This window comes from Panthera leo, chromosome A3, assembly GCF_018350215.1.
Source record: "Panthera leo isolate Ple1 chromosome A3, P.leo_Ple1_pat1.1, whole genome shotgun sequence".
In the NCBI taxonomy this organism is placed as follows: Eukaryota; Metazoa; Chordata; class Mammalia; order Carnivora; family Felidae; genus Panthera; species Panthera leo.
This window is the reverse complement of record NC_056681.1, coordinates 14,975,827-14,995,404: the sequence shown is the minus strand read 5'-3', so window position 1 is coordinate 14,995,404 and position 19,578 is coordinate 14,975,827. Positions and strand designations below refer to the sequence as shown.

General features: G+C 57.3%; 1 protein-coding gene across 3 annotated transcripts; it reads right to left on the bottom strand.

Annotated features, from left to right (window-relative positions):
• Positions 1-101: 101 nt before the first annotated feature.
• On the bottom strand, positions 102-19,171 carry ZNF335 (zinc finger protein 335). 3 transcript variants are annotated; one of them, XM_042930803.1, is made up of 28 exons: positions 18,839-19,171; positions 17,911-18,161; positions 16,376-16,616; positions 15,459-15,536; positions 14,911-15,210; positions 14,675-14,815; positions 13,690-13,836; positions 12,111-12,363; positions 11,849-12,026; positions 10,763-10,875; positions 9,915-9,933; positions 9,669-9,785; positions 9,509-9,585; positions 9,270-9,430; positions 8,327-8,559; positions 7,320-7,413; positions 7,104-7,198; positions 4,302-4,561; positions 3,357-3,468; positions 2,885-3,259; positions 1,947-2,089; positions 1,713-1,867; positions 1,519-1,622; positions 1,351-1,428; positions 1,069-1,152; positions 921-986; positions 756-837; positions 102-669 (listed from the first exon to the last, which is right to left on the bottom strand). In XM_042930803.1, the coding sequence occupies exons 2-28, from the start codon at positions 18,109-18,111 to the stop codon at positions 542-544; spliced, it is 4,035 nt and encodes a 1,344-aa protein (XP_042786737.1). In that variant the 5' UTR covers positions 18,112-18,161; positions 18,839-19,171; the 3' UTR covers positions 102-541. The 3 variants fall into 3 exon arrangements, with proteins under 3 accessions (XP_042786737.1, XP_042786735.1, XP_042786736.1); XM_042930801.1 differs by having other exon boundaries at positions 103-669; positions 14,675-14,818; positions 18,839-19,170; XM_042930802.1 differs by lacking the exon at positions 18,839-19,171 and having other exon boundaries at positions 103-669; positions 14,675-14,818; positions 17,911-18,830.
• Between the last annotated feature and the right edge of the window lie 407 nt (positions 19,172-19,578).

The following is a 19,578-nucleotide window of genomic DNA, read 5'->3' as shown; positions in this document are numbered from 1 at the left end:
GTCCCCCTGGAGCCCAGGGGAGGAAGAGGGTCTGAAGGTGCTGGGGGGTGGGGGTTAGGGGGCTCTTACCAGCTCAGCCATCTGTCCCAGTATCAGGCCTCTGCCCCAAGGGCCTGCCCTGCTGTCGGGCCACTGCACTTTGAGAGGCCGGGCAGGCCGCACTGTGGGGCTTGGCAGCTCCTGGGAGCTGTGACAGGCTCTTCCTCTCTGTTTCCCAAGTCCTTGCCGACAAAGTAAGATGGTCAGGACTGGACTCTGGTCCCTTTATTGAGACTGAGGGGCCAGTGGGTCCATCCAAACAAAAATAAAGTTTTCTCCCCAAAGCCTGCCTGCAGGCTAGGGCACCCCGCATGTCCTGGCTGGGGCCCATGGCTGTCCCCTAAAGCCAGCAGCACAGGTCTGGCTCTCTTAGAGTGACAGGATGCTGGCTGCCCAGTGTCTGGAGACCCTAAGGTGGAACAGGGAGGTGAGTCCCACTGGGTCCCCCCACCCCTAACATGGCTGGCCCCAATATCCACGGTCTGCGTTGGGCCCTTGGGGCTCAGTCATCGGTCAGGGTGATGACGTCGTACTCGATGCCCTGGTGCTGCAGCTGTTGGATGTGTTCAGGCACTGCCTCTTCTGTGCCAAACAGGCCCTGGGCTTGGGCCATAGCAGCATCGGCCACCGCTGCCAGGGGAGGGGAAAGGACGGTGAGCCTGAGGCCCCAGAAGCTGGGGCTGGGTCCCCATGGTTTTCAGGGTCCCACCCCATACCTGTGACTGCTGAGTGTGCTGCCGCCTCCAGTTGGGCCTGTGTGACAAGCTGCTGGCCTGGGGACACGGGCACATACTGGATCTAGAGGGGAGAAGCCAGTGAGATGTGGCCTTGGAGGAGTACTGCCTCTGCCCCAACTCTGCACAATTCCCCAAAGGTCCTACCTGGGACTCCTGGAGGAACGGGGCCCCCTGTTCATACTGGATGTGTGTGATCTGGCCTTCCTGTACCTGGAGAGAGGAAGCCGATCTGGTGATTGAAGAGGCTGTCCACCCCTCCCCTCATTCCCATCCCTGCCCAGGCCTGGCCCACCTGGATGTGATGGCCCTCTGGAACCACGACATATTCCTGGGGGAGCAGGTGCTGGACTCCGTCCTGGGAGATGATGTATTGTACCTGGAGAAGGGTGGAGAAGAGGCAGGCGCTGGGGGCCCTGCTGAACCAGGAAGATTGAGCAGGGGGCCAGGGACACCCACCATCAACGATGGCAGCCGCACAGACCCTGGGAGGAGTGGTTGGGGAAGTACTGGTCCTCCCCAGAGTGGAGTCTGGGGGAGGGGCAGGGCGGGCTCTCCTGGCTGAGCAGGTGCTCACCTGGTTGTCAGAGGTAACCAGATGCTGTACTGTCTGGCCATCAGCTGTGGTGATCTCTTGGATATAGGTGGCTTCTTCCTGCCAGGACCAAGTCAGCTCTAGCCTCAGCTCTGTGTGCCCCCACCCCAGCCTGTGACTTGCCAGCAGGGCCCCAATCCAGGCTCTCACCTGATTGGTCACTGTCTGCTCTTGGGCGACAATGATGTGTTCCTGGCCCAGTGCCTGCTGTAGCCGCTCTGGCCCCAGGACCCCATGACCGGACTGGAGTGCAGCTGGGCAGAGAAGAGAGGGTGCTCACACAGCGGATCCAGGGAAACCTGAGGTGCCCCAGCACCCACCCTGGTCTCCCAGGGGCGGCTCACTGTGCAGCGTGGCCAGCGTGTCATCATCACTGTTCAGGATGATGGTCTGGGTGGGGGTCCGGCCTGGGGTCCGGGCAGTAGGTGTCCCCGCCTTTCTCCCATCAGGACTGTGCAGCCGCTGGATATGGAACTTGAGATGCCCATTCCGGTTGAAACTGTGGGGGAGGGAAGAAGGCTCAGGGCAGTCCCGTCACGCGTGCCCAGCAGCCCCTACCCGCCTGTCCCCAGCCTCACCGCTGCCCACAGAGATGGCACGCAAAAGGCTTCTCGTTGGTGTGGGTCAGCATGTGTCGCCGCAGGTCCTTCTTGTTCTTGGAGGCAAAGCTGCACTGGCTGCACTGGTGGGGCCGCAGGCTCGAGTGCTGTGCCATGTGGGCCTGGAGCAGAAGCAGAGTCAGGGGCACTGGCCAGGTGAGGACAAGCAGCCTCCCACCGAGACAACTGTTGGGGAGTCTGTCCTCAGATGGAAGAACTGGGTGACAAGTACAAACCAGACCAAGACCTGGTGCTGCTGTGTGCCAAGAGAGGGCAAAGCCACAGGCCCCGCCATCAGGTCACTTAGGAAGTCGTGTCCCTGCTTAGATTCAGGTTACCGCCCTGTCACGTAAGGTACAGGTTCAGATGAAGGAACCCCTCCCTGGAGGTCTCCTCCAGCCCTGATGTTCTAGGGTTCTAGGCCCTGCTCCCCTCACTGAGCTGCTGTGAGGATCTGGTGCACGGTGGCAGTGAAAACTGGTGGTCCTCAAAAGGGACCCCCGCCTCCTACCCAGAACTGCTCCCTCCTCGCCTTCTCCATGGTCTCCACCACCTTCCTCGTACCGTGTGCGTTCCCTACTCTAGAGGCCTTGTGTTTCCCTAAACGTGCCTGGTGCTGCCGTGCCTGTGCCTTTGCCCCTACGGGCCCAGCCTGGTTGTTGCCAGCACCCCGAGTCCACGCGACCTGTTCCCGGTTTGTCTCTGCTCCGCCATATGCATTCTGTTCACACTGGGGACACCGTGGGGCATTAGTCACACCATCTGGTTTGCTTCCCCACCAGACAGAGCTCCCTCAATGCCGAGGCCTCAGAGTCCTCTCCGACCCCAGAGAGGGACAGCGGGCCCGGCTTGCGGTGTTCAGTTAAAGTCTGTTACACAAACAAGTGGCCAGATGAGCACCAGGGGGCAGCACCTACCCGGACCTCGGGCCACTGGCGGGCACTGAAGGGGCAGTCGGGGCACTTGAAGGCACTAGGCCCGGCGTGGGCTCGTTTGTGACTCTCCATCTCTGCTCGGCCAGGGAAGGCCTCGGCACAGATCTTGCAGGAAAACTTCTTTGATGATGCCGTGCCTGCAGGTGGCGGTGAGGGGGGTACTACCAGGCCCGGGGCTTTGCTGGCTGCAGGAGGTGGGGAGGCAGAGCCCTGGGGGTCTCCCACCCGGTGGGTCCTGGCTGGAGATGGGGGCTCAGGGCCATCTCTGGGCAGCCCTCCACACTGCAGCAGCGGCCACTTGGCTCCAGGGGCCAGCGAATCCGGACTCGGGAAGGAGATGGAACCATCTGCAGTCAGCTGTAGACAGATGGGGGCGCATGACGGACTGGGGAGGATTGGGGGGGGGGGGGGACTGACGGGGAGCGGGGGCGGGGTCAGCCACCCCAAGCCTCACCTCAATGTGGTGCAGCTGCGTCCCATCGGCTGCCATGATGTAGTGGGTGCCAGCTTCTTTCAGGGTGTCGCTCACGACCACGGCCTGGGCTGCCTCCCCTGGGGGCTCCTCGCTGTGGGCACCGAGTGGGGGGAGGAATGAGGTGGGGTTCTAGGAGGGGATGGAAGGCCACAGGAGTCCTCTTCCCCGAGCAAGTCATCAACTGAGGGGTGATGGCGGTGAGGCAGCGAAGCCCAGCGCTCCAGCCCGGGTCTGGCCGAGTGCGGCAGCGGGTGGGCCAGCATGGGAGGCAAGCAGGGGCCGAGAGTGGAGGGCAGATGTGGAGACTGGGCTGCCTGCCGCCAGCCCAGGGGTCCTGCTTTCCACCCCGGCCACACACTGTGGTACTTTGGTGCTTGGATTAAGGGCTTTCTTAGGCTGCCCAGGAGTGCAGCGAGCACACAGTCTTTCTGCCCTGAACTTGCTGGGTGTGGAGGACACAGGGCAGCTGTCAGGCCTCCAATGCCGGCAAGGAGCCCGAGCTGGCTCTGGAGGTCAGAACTGGAATCACCCAGGTGTGTTCAGGGATCACCCAGAACAAAGGGCACATGGTTTTGGAACCCAAAGTTCGACTCCTCACTACATATCTGACCTTAGGTAAGTTATTCCATGTCCCTGGCCTATTTCCTCACCTGTGAGATGAGGGACACCTGGATCTCACGAGAATGGTTTTGGTGAGTGCACCAAATGTTTAGGTGTTTAGGTCTAGTGCCTGGAACATCTACGAGACCAAAAAATAGTAGCTTCCAACCTCCTAACAAGAGAGACTCCGATGGCTAATCACATGGTATGTATTAGGATTTTCGCCTCCTGCCAACTAAGCTCGAGCAGGTAGAGCCCTTCTCTGGCACCTCCCAGCACACCTTGTAAATGGCTGAAGGGGGTCTTGCGGGCAGCAGGTCTCACCTGTAAGGTGTGCCAGGAGCCGATGTCCCCTCCTCCATAGGGGGTGCTGTGATGACACTGTAGCCAGTCCCACCAAATGGACCGGGTGCCAGGGTGATCTGGGGCAGGTCGGGGGCACCCAGCTGACTCTCTGCTGCCAGGCTGCTCCCCGGCTCTGCCACGTGGAGGGTGACCACTTGGGGAGCGGCACCTGCCGGGGAAGGCTGCTCGCCAGGGGAGGCTAACTCTGCTTCCACGTCCTCCGACTTCACCACGGCCACCTGTGAGGGAACCAGAGGGTGTTATAAGCAGGTACAGAGGCTGGCACGCGGGGCCTCACAGCTCACCCACACTGGCCAGGGCCCGTGCCACCACCACTCATTTGTACAAACCCCACTGTGTGATCTAACACACCCCCTGGCTCTCCCAGCCCTGCCTGGCACCTGCAAAGAAACAAGACCCGGGGAGAGCAACCCTGCCCTCCCTGGGCGTCGGGCAACGTCTGGAGACATTCTCTGGTGGTCACAATCGGAAGAGGGGTGGTCCTGGCACCTAGGAGTTATCTGCAGAGATGCAGCTGACAACCCCACAACGCACAGGATAGCCCCCACAACGAAGAACTATCTGGCACAAAAGGCCAAGATTGAGAAATCCTGGTAAAGGGACAGCTAGCAAACCATTTAAGAAGAAAAAAGCTTGACCTCACATCTTGCTCCAGAGCCTGCTTCAAATAGATTAAAGACCGAAATGTAATAAAACTCTAAGTATATGAAAAGAAAATGTGGATGAATATTTTATGATCTGGGGTGGGAAGATTTTTCTATAATCGTGACAGAAAAAGATGCTAAAGCCTACAGCAAAACAAACCATAAACTGCAATTAGAAAACAAAGAAATGGGGGGAGGGGGTATTTAACAATAAATACGAGAAAAGGGGAGTCTCCCTCATCTGCAAAGAGCTCCTGCAAAGTGACGCTAAAAACACCAACAATAGAAAAACAGATACAGGACACAAGTCAGAAAATAAAATGGTCTACGAACATAGTTCAAACTCATTTACGGTTATAAAATTATATATATAAAAAACCAAAACCATGAAACATACTTCTGCCATGCGGAAGACATTTCTAAAGCTCGGGATACCCAAGCATTGGCAAGGGTGGAAGGGAGCGCAGTTCGAGAGGTGGTCACATAAACTGTCTTTTTATGAGGCTTCACACCTTCAGACCCGCCGATTCTACTTCTAGGAGGCTTTTTTTTTTTACAACTGAAGAATGTTTTAGGACCACCTGAAATGTGCACTAAAGCACTGCCCTGATTGACAAAAAGCTGGAAACCCAAGCAATATAGGACGGAACGCGCTCACGCGCTCACAGCATCTCTACGGTGTAGTGGCCTGGGGATGTGAAATGGGAACAGTAACAGAGAGGACTCTGTGTGCCGGCCAGGCCACGCCTCACACACTCCCGAGCAAGCAAAAGCGGAGGTGTTGATGAGCATGAATTGTGTGATCCCATCTTTTTTTAGAAACAATGTCTCCATGTTAGCCTGTATGTGGTCAAAACTGGAGACATGCCTATTTGCCGCTGGGGGGGGGGGGGGGGGGGGGGGGGGAGTTCAGGACTTTCACTTTCTGTATAGAACATTTCCTAATGGTCATTTTGGTTTAACATATGTTTTTGTAATCAGATTTAAAAAAAAAAAAAACTGGCATGAGAACAACAGACAGCAATAAAACAGAACTTGTATAGAAATGGGCTCCTATATATATGGGAATCTAGAACGTGATAAAGCAGACATTTCCAACCACAGGGGAAGATTTGATATACTACACTGTACAACTTTTGGGAAAAAAAAAAAGCGAGTCCCCTACCTTTCTGTATACACCAAAAATAAATTCCAGGTGGAGTAAACATTTAAGTGTAAAAAAATGAAACCCTAAGCAGAAAGAAACCCTAAGAAGAATATACGAATGTTTATATAATCTTGGGGTGATTACAGGCCTTTCTAGGGATGATATCAAAGGCAAAAACCATGAAAGACTGATTTAACTAACTAAAAACGTAGAACTTCCAAACACCCCCAAAGGCATAATGAAACCCTACGGAGGTCCCCAGGCCCAATACCAGGCTCCCCCCCTCCACAGAGTTCTGTCTGCCCTCCAGCCCCTGGAAGCACATCATTGCTCCCAGTTCCTGGAATTTATCATCTCAACACACATTCTACATCTTTTCGAGAGGCTGGGAGACCGATAACAAACCTCTCCCTACCTTAGAGGAGTGTGGGGTGTGCAGTGCGGGCAGGGCAGGGGTAGTGGAAGGGTGACCCCAGGCGGCCAGAAGGCGGCAGAAGTGAAGATGATGAGCTGGGGGCAGGGGGTCTGCTGGGCATGAGGTTCAGGGCTAAGACAGGCTAGAGGGGAGGGAGCCTTGGGAGCCTCCGGGCTGTGGGAGGGGGTGTCGCGGAACGAGGGTGCTAGGCTGGATGAGAAGCTGGCCGGGACCTGCAGTACAGGGCGGCCGCAGAGCTAGGAGACCTGAACCAGCGGGACCCCAGAAGCCACGAGAGCAGCGCTTACCGCTCAGCCTGGCAGAGGCCGCTGGTGACTGGAGCTGAGCGGAAGCCCCTCTGACCTCCCTGGCACAGTGGGTCCCCCTCCTCTGTGTTTGCCCACAGGGTTTCAGTGGACCGTCTCCCAGTTAACTGGGCGCACCCCGAGGGCAGGGCACGTCTGCCTCACCACCCTCCTCCCCTCCCAGTGTCCAGTGCACAGCGGGCGCCTAAGGTGGCGGCACGGGGGAGGCGGCGGCCCCGGGCAGCTCACCTGCAGGGCTGTGCCCCCCAGCTCCCGCTGAGCACTCATGTTCAGCAGCAGATCCAAGGCTGTCTGCGTGGCCATTGCCGTTGACTCCTCAGCTCCTGGGTCGGGTGAGACCTGAGCCTTAGGATGGGCCGGGGCCCCCTCTCTCCCTCCTCCAGCCCTGGCACGTGCCCCGCCCCTGCCCCGCTCCCCAGGCTCCCCCGCTCCCCCAGGGCTCACCTTGCTGGTAGATGATGGTGGCGCCACCAAGGGTGTCGGAACAGAGCAGTGGGGGGGTCTCAGGTGCCTGGAAAGGTGCTGCCTCTGGGGGAATCTGCGGGGTGGGGTGTGGCCAAACCTGAGAGGGGGCAGCTCAGATTCGAGCACTGGTTACCAAGCACCTCCTCTGTGTCAGGCACTTCACATCTGCCGGCTTGTCTCATCTTCACACAACTACAATGCCAGGTATTTATCAGTTCGGTGCCACAGATGAACTGACCGAGGCTCAGAGAAATGAAGCGACTGCTTAAAATCCCACAGCGAGTAAGTAGCAGAACTGGGGTCTGAACACAAGACTGACACTAGAGGCTGTGTTCTACCAGCACTTCGCAGTGGTCCATCTTCTGGCGCACAAAAAGAGTAGGTGGTATACTCAGCTATGAGACTATACTTCTCAGCCTGCCTTGCAGCTAGGTAAAGCGTGGCTTTGTGGCTAAGCAGGAGCTTCCGGTTAAGTTCACGAGGAAGACAGACGGGAGAGATGGCAGGCTTCCTTTCTGCCCTTCTCCCATCCCTTCCTCCTGCTTCTTGCCTGGGATGTGGCTAGAAGGCTGGAGCTCCTGCAGCTATACTGGACCATGAGGCAACCACAAAGATGAAAGTCGTATGCCTAGGATGACTGGGAAAAAATACTGAGAGAACTTGGTCCCTGATGACTGACCACAGAGCTGCCAAACTAGCTCTAAACTGCTAACCTTTGGACTTCTTTTATGCAAGAGAAAAATGAACTATTGCCACAATTAAACTCATATTTCCATTCTCTATTACTAGCACTGGAAAGCCACGCCCACTCTGAGCTTAGGGCTGACATGTTTGTGACCCCATCTGCTCAACTGGAGAAGCTGGGGCCATTTTGTCACCTCAATGTGTAAATGAGGATGCCAGGGACTGGAGGGGTGACAGGACACGGTCATCCTGGCCCATGCTCCCCAGTCCCTTCTATCTGCTGCCTGCTTGGCGGAGCTTACCTCAGGAGGCCCTGGGGAGCTGGCGGGTGGCCCGGGGGCCGCGCTGTGCTGCTGCTTCAGCTCCTCGATCTGCTGCAGAGAGAAGAAGGGGCGACGGCGGGAAGGGGGCTCCTCAGGGTGGCGCCGCCCCCACTCCTCGAAGCTGCTTGCGTGCCGGCACCGTACATGCAGGCGGAGGTTCTTCTTGTGCCGGGTGCTGAAATGGCAGTACTCACAGGCGAAGGGCTTGGCCCCTGCAGGCACACGGGAAGGGACGCTTAGGCTTCCCCACCCTCTCTGGGAAGCCTTCCGTAGTCCCAAGGACCCCTCTGAGGGATTCACTGCTGGGGCTTCGCTCCCAACACACGCCGCTGTCCGATCTGCTGGGCCAGGACAGAGAGGAACCAGGCCCACCTCCGGCACTCCCAGCCTTCCCAGGAGCGTCTTATTTTCATGTCAGGTGACCACACACTTCTACGAACCATCCCTCCCGGGTAGACAGGGATCTGGCCCACCACGGTGTCTCATCTCTAGCGTGCCCATCAGAGGGCTGCGCGCGAGGAGGAGAAAGAACCGACTGTTCTGTCCGCCTTCTGTGGGCCGAGCATGTGACGCTGCTTCTCCCACTTCACGTGTGAGACTGGGGCCTCCAGAAACTCCTCTTCCCCAGCACCCAGCGCCCAGTACAGACAGGGCTCCAGACACAAACAGAACTCACTTTGGCAACCACCACATGGTAGGTGCTCTGACTCCCTCTCATAGCAAGTTAGCCCTTGGCCACACAGAGAAGAGCTGGCTTAGCCCAAGAGAGCTGGTGACACCCCAGAGGGGATGTCCTGACACCTGAGAAGCCCGGCTGGCTGCCGAGGGGGAGGAAGAGGACAAAGCCGAGCCTGCCGCCTAGGGGCATGGCAAGTGGAGGGCTCACCAACTTGCCCTCAGGCCAGGGTGGGGCTGGCCTGACCTGTGTGCTTAACAGCCACATGGGAGAGCAGGAAGTCCTCTCGGAAGGTGCGGTAGGGGCAAAAGCTGCATTTGAATGGCTTGTCGCTGACGTGGGACAGCTGGTGGTTCAGCAGTGCCTTCTTGTCCTCACAAACAAATTCACAGAACTCGCACTTGAACCTGGAGGTGGTTGGAGGAAAGCTCAGTGGTGGGGTCGGGTGGGGTGCTCCAGCCCCAGGGACCTCCTTAGGAATATACCTGCGGTTGGCGACAGCCTGGATATGTGTGAGCAGGTGCATCTTAAAGGTGTAGCGCTTCTTAAAAGACTTTCCACACTGTGAGGGGTAGGGTGAGTTAGAGATGGGAGATTGCCCAGGGAGACCCTGAGCCCCTGCCCCCAGCCCTTGGCCCCACCCACCTTGTCACACATGTGGGGCTTCTCAGTGCTGTGTGTCTTCATGTGCTGTGTGAGTCTCTTCTGCATGGGGTACACACGGCCACACACAGGGCACGGGAAGGAGCTCAGCTTCGGAGTCTGGGAAGGGACAAGACGGGACCAGATGAAGAGAGAAGGGGAGGAGAGAGGGGGAGACCTCACCTCCTGCCCCCACCTGATAAGCAGCCCTCAAGCAGGCTCCCTTCCCAGGACAGGCCCCAGACTCACCGGATCTGGCCTCTTCTTCCTGAGGAAGAAAGGCATAGAGGTTAGACCACTGCTTCCCCAACCCCACCACAAACTCTCTCACATTGACCGGACCGTCTCAGCCCTGAGTGTCCCTTCTGCCCAGCCAAGCCCTTCTCTCAGAATAGGGCTTCCCCAAGTGGAGTTTGCTAGGAAATGCTAAGAGGCACGCTGTAAACAAATTCTAGAATGGTGCCTTCTTCCTGTCACAAAATACACGTGCATTTTAAAGGCCCTGAGAAGTCCTGTAGAAAAGAGCTGGCGAAGCAGGTGTTCAACCTGGTGTCTCTAATCTTACTTCCGCTCTCCCCTTTTCTTAAGAAAACCCATTAGCATCATGGAGAGCAACCTTTCCCACAAGCACAATTTGAAAGTCACTTTTCTCCTGAATTCCTGTATCCGACCTCTGCTCACGTACCACCCTAAGCAGAGTGAACTCCTTCCCAAAGCTGTAGATCTAACGACAACGTAGTGAGCAATCACAGGGCCCCTAAGGATTTTCCTCCACCCATCTGTCCCATGTCTGCTCTGTCAGTGCTGAGAGTCGGGAGTCTACAAGATCTTTAGATCATTTACTGAGCTCCTTTAATCCCCTCAACAATGACTGTCCCCATCTTACAAAGCTCATAGCAGGGAAGAGACGGAACAAGAACCCTTCAGGCCCTGCTACTGCTCTGAGCCACATGAGCTGGGATGAACGGCCTTATCTTTCGCAGGTCTATGCCGTGCTGTGAATAGTGTGGCCCAGAGCAGGTGCTCAGTAAAGGGGGAATGTGGTCACGCCGGGCCTCTGCTTCCTGCCCTGGCCCACCCCACCCACGCACACTGACCGGTCTCGGCTGTGCACGGCTGCGTGCCGGGCCACGTCCTTCCGGTAGACGCTGGCATAGCTGCATTCGCCACACTTGTAGGGCTTACTGCCCACGTGATTGAACATGTGCTCCTAGGACAGAGGCAAGAGGATAGTGGGCTGGGGCTGGCTTCCCCCTCCCCGCCAACCTGTGCCCACAGCCTCAGAGCTGCTCCCAGAACGAGTGCAGGAAGGGCCGGAGAGCCTGTGAGGGCTGGGGACTCTCCCCAACACGGGCACCTACTTGGCACCAGGCCCTGTGCCAGCTCACCACCTGACGGAGGCAGAAACTGAGGCTCACAGGGAAGGGACGTGCTGGGGTCCCACGGTGACCCTGTGAACAGCGGAGCCTGGAGCCAAACCCAAGCGGCACGGCCCCAGCGTACTCCGGCACAGCCCAGCCCCGTTAGGGCTCCGGAGAACAACTTCCAGGTCACGGGGCCCTGTCTGGGGAGGAACTACCGCGTGCAGAAAGCACGGGGGCTTTGACCAGCTGTGCTTCGGGTGGCCCCCACTCCCCACCGCGGCCAATTCTCTGCCTCACTTTGGCCAAGCCACGGTTTCCTGGGTCAGTACAATGGCACTATCGATACCTACAGCCTCTCCAGGCTGCGCAAGCCTGGAACCCGAGCGTGCGTGCCTGCCTGCCAGGCCCAGGTACTGGATAAAAACGGCTCAGGGTCACAGCAAGCCCACTGGCGCTTTTGGATAAATGATAAAAAAAGAGCCCCTTTCTTGAGACACCTGACGGCCACCTACCGGAAAACTTTCTAACACACAGAATCAGGGAAAGCCCGTTTCCCTGCCATCTGCCAGTGCGTGTGGTGAACAGGCACGTCAGTGCTGGCTGCGGCGTGAACAGCCCCCCTGAAGATGCGACGCCACTATGCCGCGTGCAGCCTGCGGAAGTGCCCGCGGCTCCCCCCTCAGCTCCTTCAGCACGGCAGCGGCCAGGCACGTGCCCTGCGAAGGGGCAGAAGGTGCCAGCGAACGACCCGTCAACTCCACTCCCTCCTGGCACCTTCACGTTGGTCCCGTGCCGCGCCTGCCCTTCCCCGCCGCGCACCTTGAGCGAGGACCAGCGGCGGGAGCGATAGCTGCACTGCAGGCACTTGAAGAGCTGGGGGTCCCCGGCCTCGTGGGAGTTGACGTGGAAGCGCAGGTCCTCATGGGACAGGAAGCGGGAGCCGCAGATGCGGCACAGGAAGGGCCTCAGGAGCGGTTTGGGTGACTTGTAATAATACCTGCCAGGAGGGTGTTGGGAAGAGGTGTGGCTGGGCTGGGGCCGCCGGGCTGTCTCCCCCTACCCTCATCTCTGCTCCACATACTTGCGGTATTTCTTGCCGAGGAAGCGCCTGGAGGGTTGGCCCCGGCGGCGGGGTGGGGCATCGGGCTCATCCTGGCAAGAGGGGGCTGCGTTCTCTGCATCCGACTGGCTCACGCCGGGTTCCACGGGGCCCCTATCGGCCTTGCCCAGGGCAACCAGGCATCCCGGGCCGGAGGAGCTGGGTGCCTCGGGATCCTGAGGCTCCGGTGGGCTCTGTCCGCTCTGGGAACTCACTAGAGGCTCTCCTTCCACACCTGTCACGCACATGGTGGCAAATCAGCCACGGACGCACCAGGACAGACACGGACAGGTGTGCCAGAGGCCAGCCAAAATACTTCCTTCAACCACTGTCACAGACCACTGATGGGCACGTCAGGCCGTGGGACAGACGCAGGCAGCCCGCGCCAGAGGGCAGGGTGGACACAGGCCCCTCCTGCAACTGACATGCTGCTAGACGGCACAACTTAAACAGGACGGTCTGCGGCAGCAGCAAGAGAGCTGGCGACCTCCCCGTCAAGAGACCCGTGTGCCAGCTCAGCTCTGACACCAGACTTCGGTGCCTCCTCGCGCCTCTCTGAGTCTCATTTTCCCATCTGTCAGATGGAGACGATAAGTGCTGCTCTAGTGACCTCATGGGAACATTCTAGGGTCTGGGAACGACAGCAGTACTTTAACATTGGCTTTCTTTAGGGAGGCCGGGTGGCTGGAGGGCAGATGGGAGGAAGAGAGAAGACAGAGCATCACTGCACGCACTCCTAACCTTTTGAAGTCTGAATAGTCTGAATGTGCTACCTATTCAAAAACATCCATTGTATTCCAATGCAATGTTTTAAAAATTAAAAGTGACATAGACAATGCTGGCAACATCCTGCTTCTTGATTGGGATGCTCAGCTACACAGGTGCATTCATCTTGTGAAAATTCCCTAAGCCTTGCACTTAGGATGTGTGTGCCTTCCCATACAGACCTTAATAAAACGCTATTCTTAAAAAAGACACTGAAAATGTGTAACAATCTCCCCTATACAGCACATACAAAAACAGTTATCATGTGTTTTTGTGTGTGTATGTTTACCCCTTAAAGCGATCCCGAAAAGCCAGATGCTATCACCTGAATTCCTAACAAGGGAACAGGGGATTCGAGAGGCAAAATAACACACTCTGAGTCACACAGCCAGTAGGTGGTGGGGCCATTCATGGCCATGATCGTGCTTTCTAGTCCCCAGCCTGTAATGCTCCAACCCAGTGTTTCTTGGACACAGTTTCAGCCCTCAGACTTGTTCTCATTTCAGTAATCACACTTATAACTTATCTTCTTAGTTCAATTATAAAGATTCAAACTTCTCCCGCGCTCCAACATCTTACCACCGAGAGGCCCTGTCACAAAGCTGATATATTGCTTATCAGGGTTTCTGAAGCTTGGTCTCGGAGGACCGTCCCTTTATGAGGCGGCCTTCAGGTCACCCTGACTTGGTATGTGCTGCCCTGAGTGGCACCCTCAGTCCCCAGGGCTCCACAGAAGCAAGCAGGGAAGGAGGCCATCCCTCAGCCCCCCACACGGCCCCACGTGACCAACTCTCACCATCTGAGAGGTCCGCGGTCTCCAGGCGAGGCAGCTTCCGAGGCCGGCCAGGTCTCCTTCGGGGTCTTGGGGTACTGGGAGTAGGGCGCTGGGGCCGTAGCTGCCGGCCCCGGGGCTCATCCTCGGCCGGATTGTAGTCACTGTCCTCTGTGGGGGCCGCAAGCAAAGGTGGGCATCAGTGCCAGACCCGCCCTTTCAGCCCTAATCCCTGGCCCAACTTGCCTAGGAAGAGGCCCACTTCCCATCCCTGCCTACTCCTCCTTCAAGCCTATCAACCAGTGATGCCTCCCTCCAAAAAGCCCTCCTGGCCTCCCACTAGCTGACTATGAGTGCCTCTCTCCAAGCCCCTTTCTCTGCACCTTTCCTGACTCCTACCGCCAACTCAGGCAGCTCCACTATGAAAATCAGAAAAAGGTGCCCGTTTCTTAAGACACTTCACAGCCATTGTTAGAAGATAATTGAATAAACAATGAAGTCTATAAACTGTGACGACTATGCTATCCAGTGCAGGAGCCACTGGCCATATGCAACGACCGAGAAATTGTGCCTTGTCTACACTAACACATAATTTTTTTTTTTTTCAGTAACAGATAATTAAGTGTAAAATACATACTGGCTTTCAGAAGACTAGTATAAAAACGCAAAGTAAAACAACCCACTGATAATTCTGATAAAGCTTAATTTTATCTTTTTTGTTTAACTTTTTAAAGCACAGCTACAAAGCTATGTAAGAAGTTTACATGCAGCTTATTCTATTTCTGTTGGACAAATGTGAACGTGGCCCTCTTAAGTGGTGCTCTTTTTCAGCGTGCAGTCTCCACAGCCGCACACAGAGGTCCTGACCCCAGAGCCCCAACTCCTGTTTTATACCGGAGGCACACATGTGTACCAATTCCTCTTTCCCAGTCCTCCATGTGGGCCAGAGGGAATTCGGTATTTGTAGACGGGGAAGGGGATGGCACTCCTGGGAGCTAAGGTGGCCTACCCTCTAGGTCGTCAATGGCACCAGCGTCGACAATGTCATCATCATCTTCCTCCTCTGGCCCCTCTTCGTCTGGGGTCTTGGCAGAGGTACCCCACTTCCTTACCAGACGCCCCTTCTTACCGGCTGCGGTTGCTGCTGCTGCTGCTGTGAAGAGAAGAGAAGCTCGCCACGTCTGGCTGGCGGCACCCCCCCCCCCCCCCCCACAGCCCCAGCCAGGCAGGCCGCCGTCAACGCACCTGGTCGGAAGTGCCGCTCCCGCATGTGGCGCAGCAGCGTGGCCTTGGTGCTGCTCCGGTACTGGCACATCTTGCACTTGAACTGCTGTACCACCACCACTTCCATCATGGCCTCCAGGCTCTGCAGGTCTGGCTCCTCGGTACCAGAGCTTGGGGGCGGCTGTGCTGGGGAGCTGGGCCTCCCCCGCGCCTCCTCGGGGGGCTCTAGGCATGTGGATGTGGGGCCGTCAGCCAGGGCCTCGATGGCTGCCAGGCTGTGGGCCAAGGTGGAACTGGACATCGGCGAAGCCATGGGGGCACCTGTGGGTGGGTGAGGGAGTCGGAGGGCGGGGGGTGGAGGGGAAGGTTGGCCATGAGCAACAGCTGTCCCTCCCAGGCAGGCCCAGGGATCCTAGAACCCAACCCCCCGCCAGAGTGGCAGTGGGGAAACTAGGGCCCGGAGCAGAGGACGACCTGCTAGGATCACACAGTGAGTTTGTGGCGGAGCCTCCCTCTCCAACTCCCTCGCCCACTGCAGGGCGCCCTGGGTCTGCTGCCTGGGGTCTCACCATCGTCCGGGCCCTGCAGGATCAGGTACCGGGCAGTCTCGGTTCCGCCATCCTCAGCACTGGTTACGGTGATGCAGCCTGGGCAGAGATGGGGGGAGGGGATTCCCAGCTGACAATGACAACTGTCACCGCCCATATTCATTCTGGCTCACCCATGCAACTATGAACCAGCTGCATTGCCCCCCTGAGCCTCATCTGTGCCCTGCCCCTGTCCACGCCCCCACCCAGAACAGGGCTGTTGGGAGGTCTAGTGTGCACGACACGCTGGCCCAGGAGCTGGCCTACGGTCACACAGATGCCATGGCTACCCCAGCTGCCCCCCCTTTGACCACTAAACCTGGAGAGTCTCCCTTCCTGTCTCCAAACTTCTCCAAGGTCAAGGCCTAGCCCCTGCACCACTTTCTCAGGGTTGGCTTTCCACACCACCCCGGGACTATTTGAAGACTGTGGCCTTTACACCATTAACAACAGAAGGTACAGTGTGGTCAATCACGAGTACAGAATCTGGAGTCAGACCGTCTGAGCCCATGGCCCAACACCTGCTGGTTGCAGTGGGTCCTCTGTACCTCAAAACTCTCATCTCGACTGTGAGGATGATAATAGCATCCGGATTTTTTGGGGTCACTGGGAGGACTAATGAGCTACCATATGTAAAGTGCTTAGAACGAACTCCAGTACAAATTAAGTATTATTATTTCTATATTTATTGAGTGTTTATCACATGCCCATGCCAGGCACTACACTGAACTGTCTTATTAAATCCTCACCTCACTTACCACTACGAGACAGAGGCTACCGTTCCCCCATCATACGCTTAGAGTGGCAGGGTTATGTGTCCAAGTTTGCATGGTTGGTGCTGCTGGACCCCACAGGAAGACCCCTGTGGGTCAGCTCTTACTGCCCTCTGCCTGACTCACTTGGGATTAGGTCTGGCCCGATGGTGGACTCGATGATCTTGTCAATGGCTGAGCCCAGGTCCGAGGAAGAAGCCGTGCAGTCGGACACCAGCATGTTGGCGTCTGGGAGAGCGCTGGAGTGCACCAGTGCTGGGGGGCCGCCTGTCACTCCCTCCACTGGCCCACGGGACACAGAAGAGGAATCAGGGAGGTAGCCGTGGGGCAGGGGGTCTGTGCTGGAGCTGCTCTCAGATACTTCCTCCTGGGTGATTGGAAACAGGGATTTTAGGAGCCACGGATGGAGCAGGGCCAGCTGCCACCCACTAGATAGAGCTCCTTGGCCACCGTGAGTAGAGGCATCCACACTGTCAGCCCCACAAAGGACCAGTAGAAGCCCTCCAGTCACAGAGCCACACAAGAACAAGTCTCAGGGTCCCTGGCTCTGGTAAGGTAAGAGGCCCCATAATCCCCACACCCACACAACAACCAGGCAGAGCTATTTTCACTGGGCCTTTGAATTAGCTATTTCCTCTGTCTGAAATGCTTCCCAGCGTTGCACCATGGTTAATTCCTGCCCAGCCTTCTCGCCACCATTTACTTGGTACCTCTTCTAGGAAGTTAACCCTGACCCCCAAGGCCAAAGTAGGACCCCTCTGTCCTCAGTGCCGCAGTTGTCTGTGTCCCCTCCGTTATGGTTCACTCTAGAGTAATATGTCCTAGGTCAGACGGTACTTTCCATTAAGGCCGGGCTCACATCTGTCTTGTGTCCTGCTGTATCCCCCGGGTCCAGCACAAGCTGGGCACATGGTAGGCCCATCTCTGCTGAATTAATGAAATCCTGGACCCCAAAATGGGGTCCATCATCGTGCAGCTCCACAATGTGATGTCCTGGAAATCATTATCTTGCAGATAATAACAATGGTAATGGCTAATATTTACTGAGTGCTTACTATGTGCTGAGCACTGTTTCTATTGCTCTGTATATGCTAATTCATTTAATCCTCACAAAAGCCCTATTGAGGCATATGTATTTATCATTCCCACTCTACAGATGAGAAAACTGAGAGCTAGAAGTGGGGTAGCATGTCCAAGATCACAAAGCCAGGAATGGCAGAGCCAGAAGGAGACAGTTTTACAAAGCATTTCCAAGAGTATTCTCTATGAGGCAGGCATTCCTGCTCCATTTTACAGACAGAAGAATGAGGCTCAAAGAGGTCTCCCAGTGAATCGGAGGTAGAGGTTAAGACTTGAACCAGGACACCTGCGTCTCAAAGAAGGAAGAGAGTGGAGTGGGTAAGGCCACTGCTTAGATTTGAACCTTGGCTCTGTCGGCTTGCTCTCTGTGCCCTGTAAGATGTGGAAAAGAGGGATATGCAACACAAGGTATGAGGCTTAAATGAGAAAATCCATGTTAGAGGCTTGGCATGGTGCCTGACACACAGTAAACCAAAACCAAATATTAGTTACAAGCCAGCCTTTCTGACTGCTGCCCTTGACTGCCAGGCATGCTGCCTGCGGTCCCTGCCTCCACCCACGCCGGCCAGCACGGTCCATACCAGAGAGCTGCTGCCGCGGTCGGAGCTCTGCCCCACGCCAGAGTCGTCGGCCTCAGCCGGCCCCGGGGCGGCCGCGGCGTCGCTGCTGTCGGCCGACACGGCTTCAGAGGTGCCCACGCCCAAGCCGCTCTCAGAGGGCTCCTCGGGCCGGCCAGGCCCAGGGGCCGCGTCGCTACTGCTCTCCACTTCGTTCTCCTCCATCGGCTCGGGGGGCCGCCTGACAGGGACTCGCAGGGTCTGGATCCTTCACTCTGCCAGAAGAGGTGACCCGGGCTGGAACAGGTGGGCCTCCTTCCCGGCCCCGGCAACCACGGCCCACCTAGCTGCACCCGTGTGCCCATTTCGCAGGTGCAATGACGGAGTCCCCGACGGGGAGGGGCTTTCTCGTGTACAGAGACAGGAGCTTTGGGAAAACAGGACCGAGAAGCCTGGCCTCCCAGTCTAGAGCCTTTCCCCAGCCCCAGGAGGATGGTCAGTGGCCGGTAATCTTGACCCTCCTCGTCTCCCCTCCATGATTCCCGCAGCGTGGTTCGCTCTAAGAGCCCTGTCCGGGCTCAGTGGTTCAGCCCTTCGGCCCCCCGAGTCCCCCCGGGTGCAGGGTCGGTGGTACAGCCCGCAGGCCCCCTGGGTCAGTGGCTCGCTCCCCCCCTCCCCTGGTTCCCATGCGGAGGGGGCTGACAGCGACGGTCCCGGGGCCTGGCGACTCGGGGCTGTCCCCGGCGCTGCCTGCGCTCCAGGCCCGACGCCATCTTGTGGCGGCGCCGGGTTTCCGCTCAGGCAAGTGCGAGAGCGACTAAAGGGCCTGGGACCCCGGGGCCCTGTTCGGACAGCCCCGCCGGCCCGGGAGCTCGCCGCCGGCTATCCCCGTATTCTGGCCCCACTTCGCGGCAGGGTGCAGTGGGGCGACCTGACTCTACCAGACGCTCACCTGACGCTTTCGTAGCCGTGCTTCTTTCCGACTCCGGCATCGACGAGGTCGCCATCCTCTTTCCCCCGCTGCGGAGGGACCCATCGGCCCACCGTAGGCCGGAACTACTTCCTACGCCGACCCAGAGAAAGACCGCTTTCCGGTGTGTCGGAAGGTCGCCCTGAGGCCTCAGAACCATAGTCCAGTCCGGAGAGAGTCTAGGATTTTATATGTCGCCAAGTATGGGTGACGGAGTCCGCTATGGGTTGGGGACTACTTTCTCGCTTGGCGGAGGGTTACACTGGGAGTGGTTATGAGACGTCATTGCTGGGTCCCTTCCCTGGGCCGCAGGGTTGGGCGCGGCGAAGGCTGCCCCACGTCTGGGGGCGTGGCTTTCAGTGACCTGGCCACGCCCCTCCCGGAACCAATCCTGAGAGTGTGGGCCACCGGGAGGTTTTAACTTGGCGGGAGAGGAGTAGACATCATTAGTCATTTCGCCTGGCTCGTGACCGATGACTTAACGCTCTTATCGAGCCTAATCGAATCCTTCCCGATTAGGTTTGATATGTCCTGGGGGGAGGGGAGCATATAATCCTTGTCCAGATGGGGAACTGTACGGGTCGGGAGATTGTAAGTGGCTGGTCCAAAATCACAACAAGGCCCTGGGGAGGCAAGCCCGGATGGCTGCATGCGGGAAAATGGAGGGAATCAAAGCGCGGCCCTTAGTGAACTTTGTTTACGTATTTGTTGCATTAATAGAG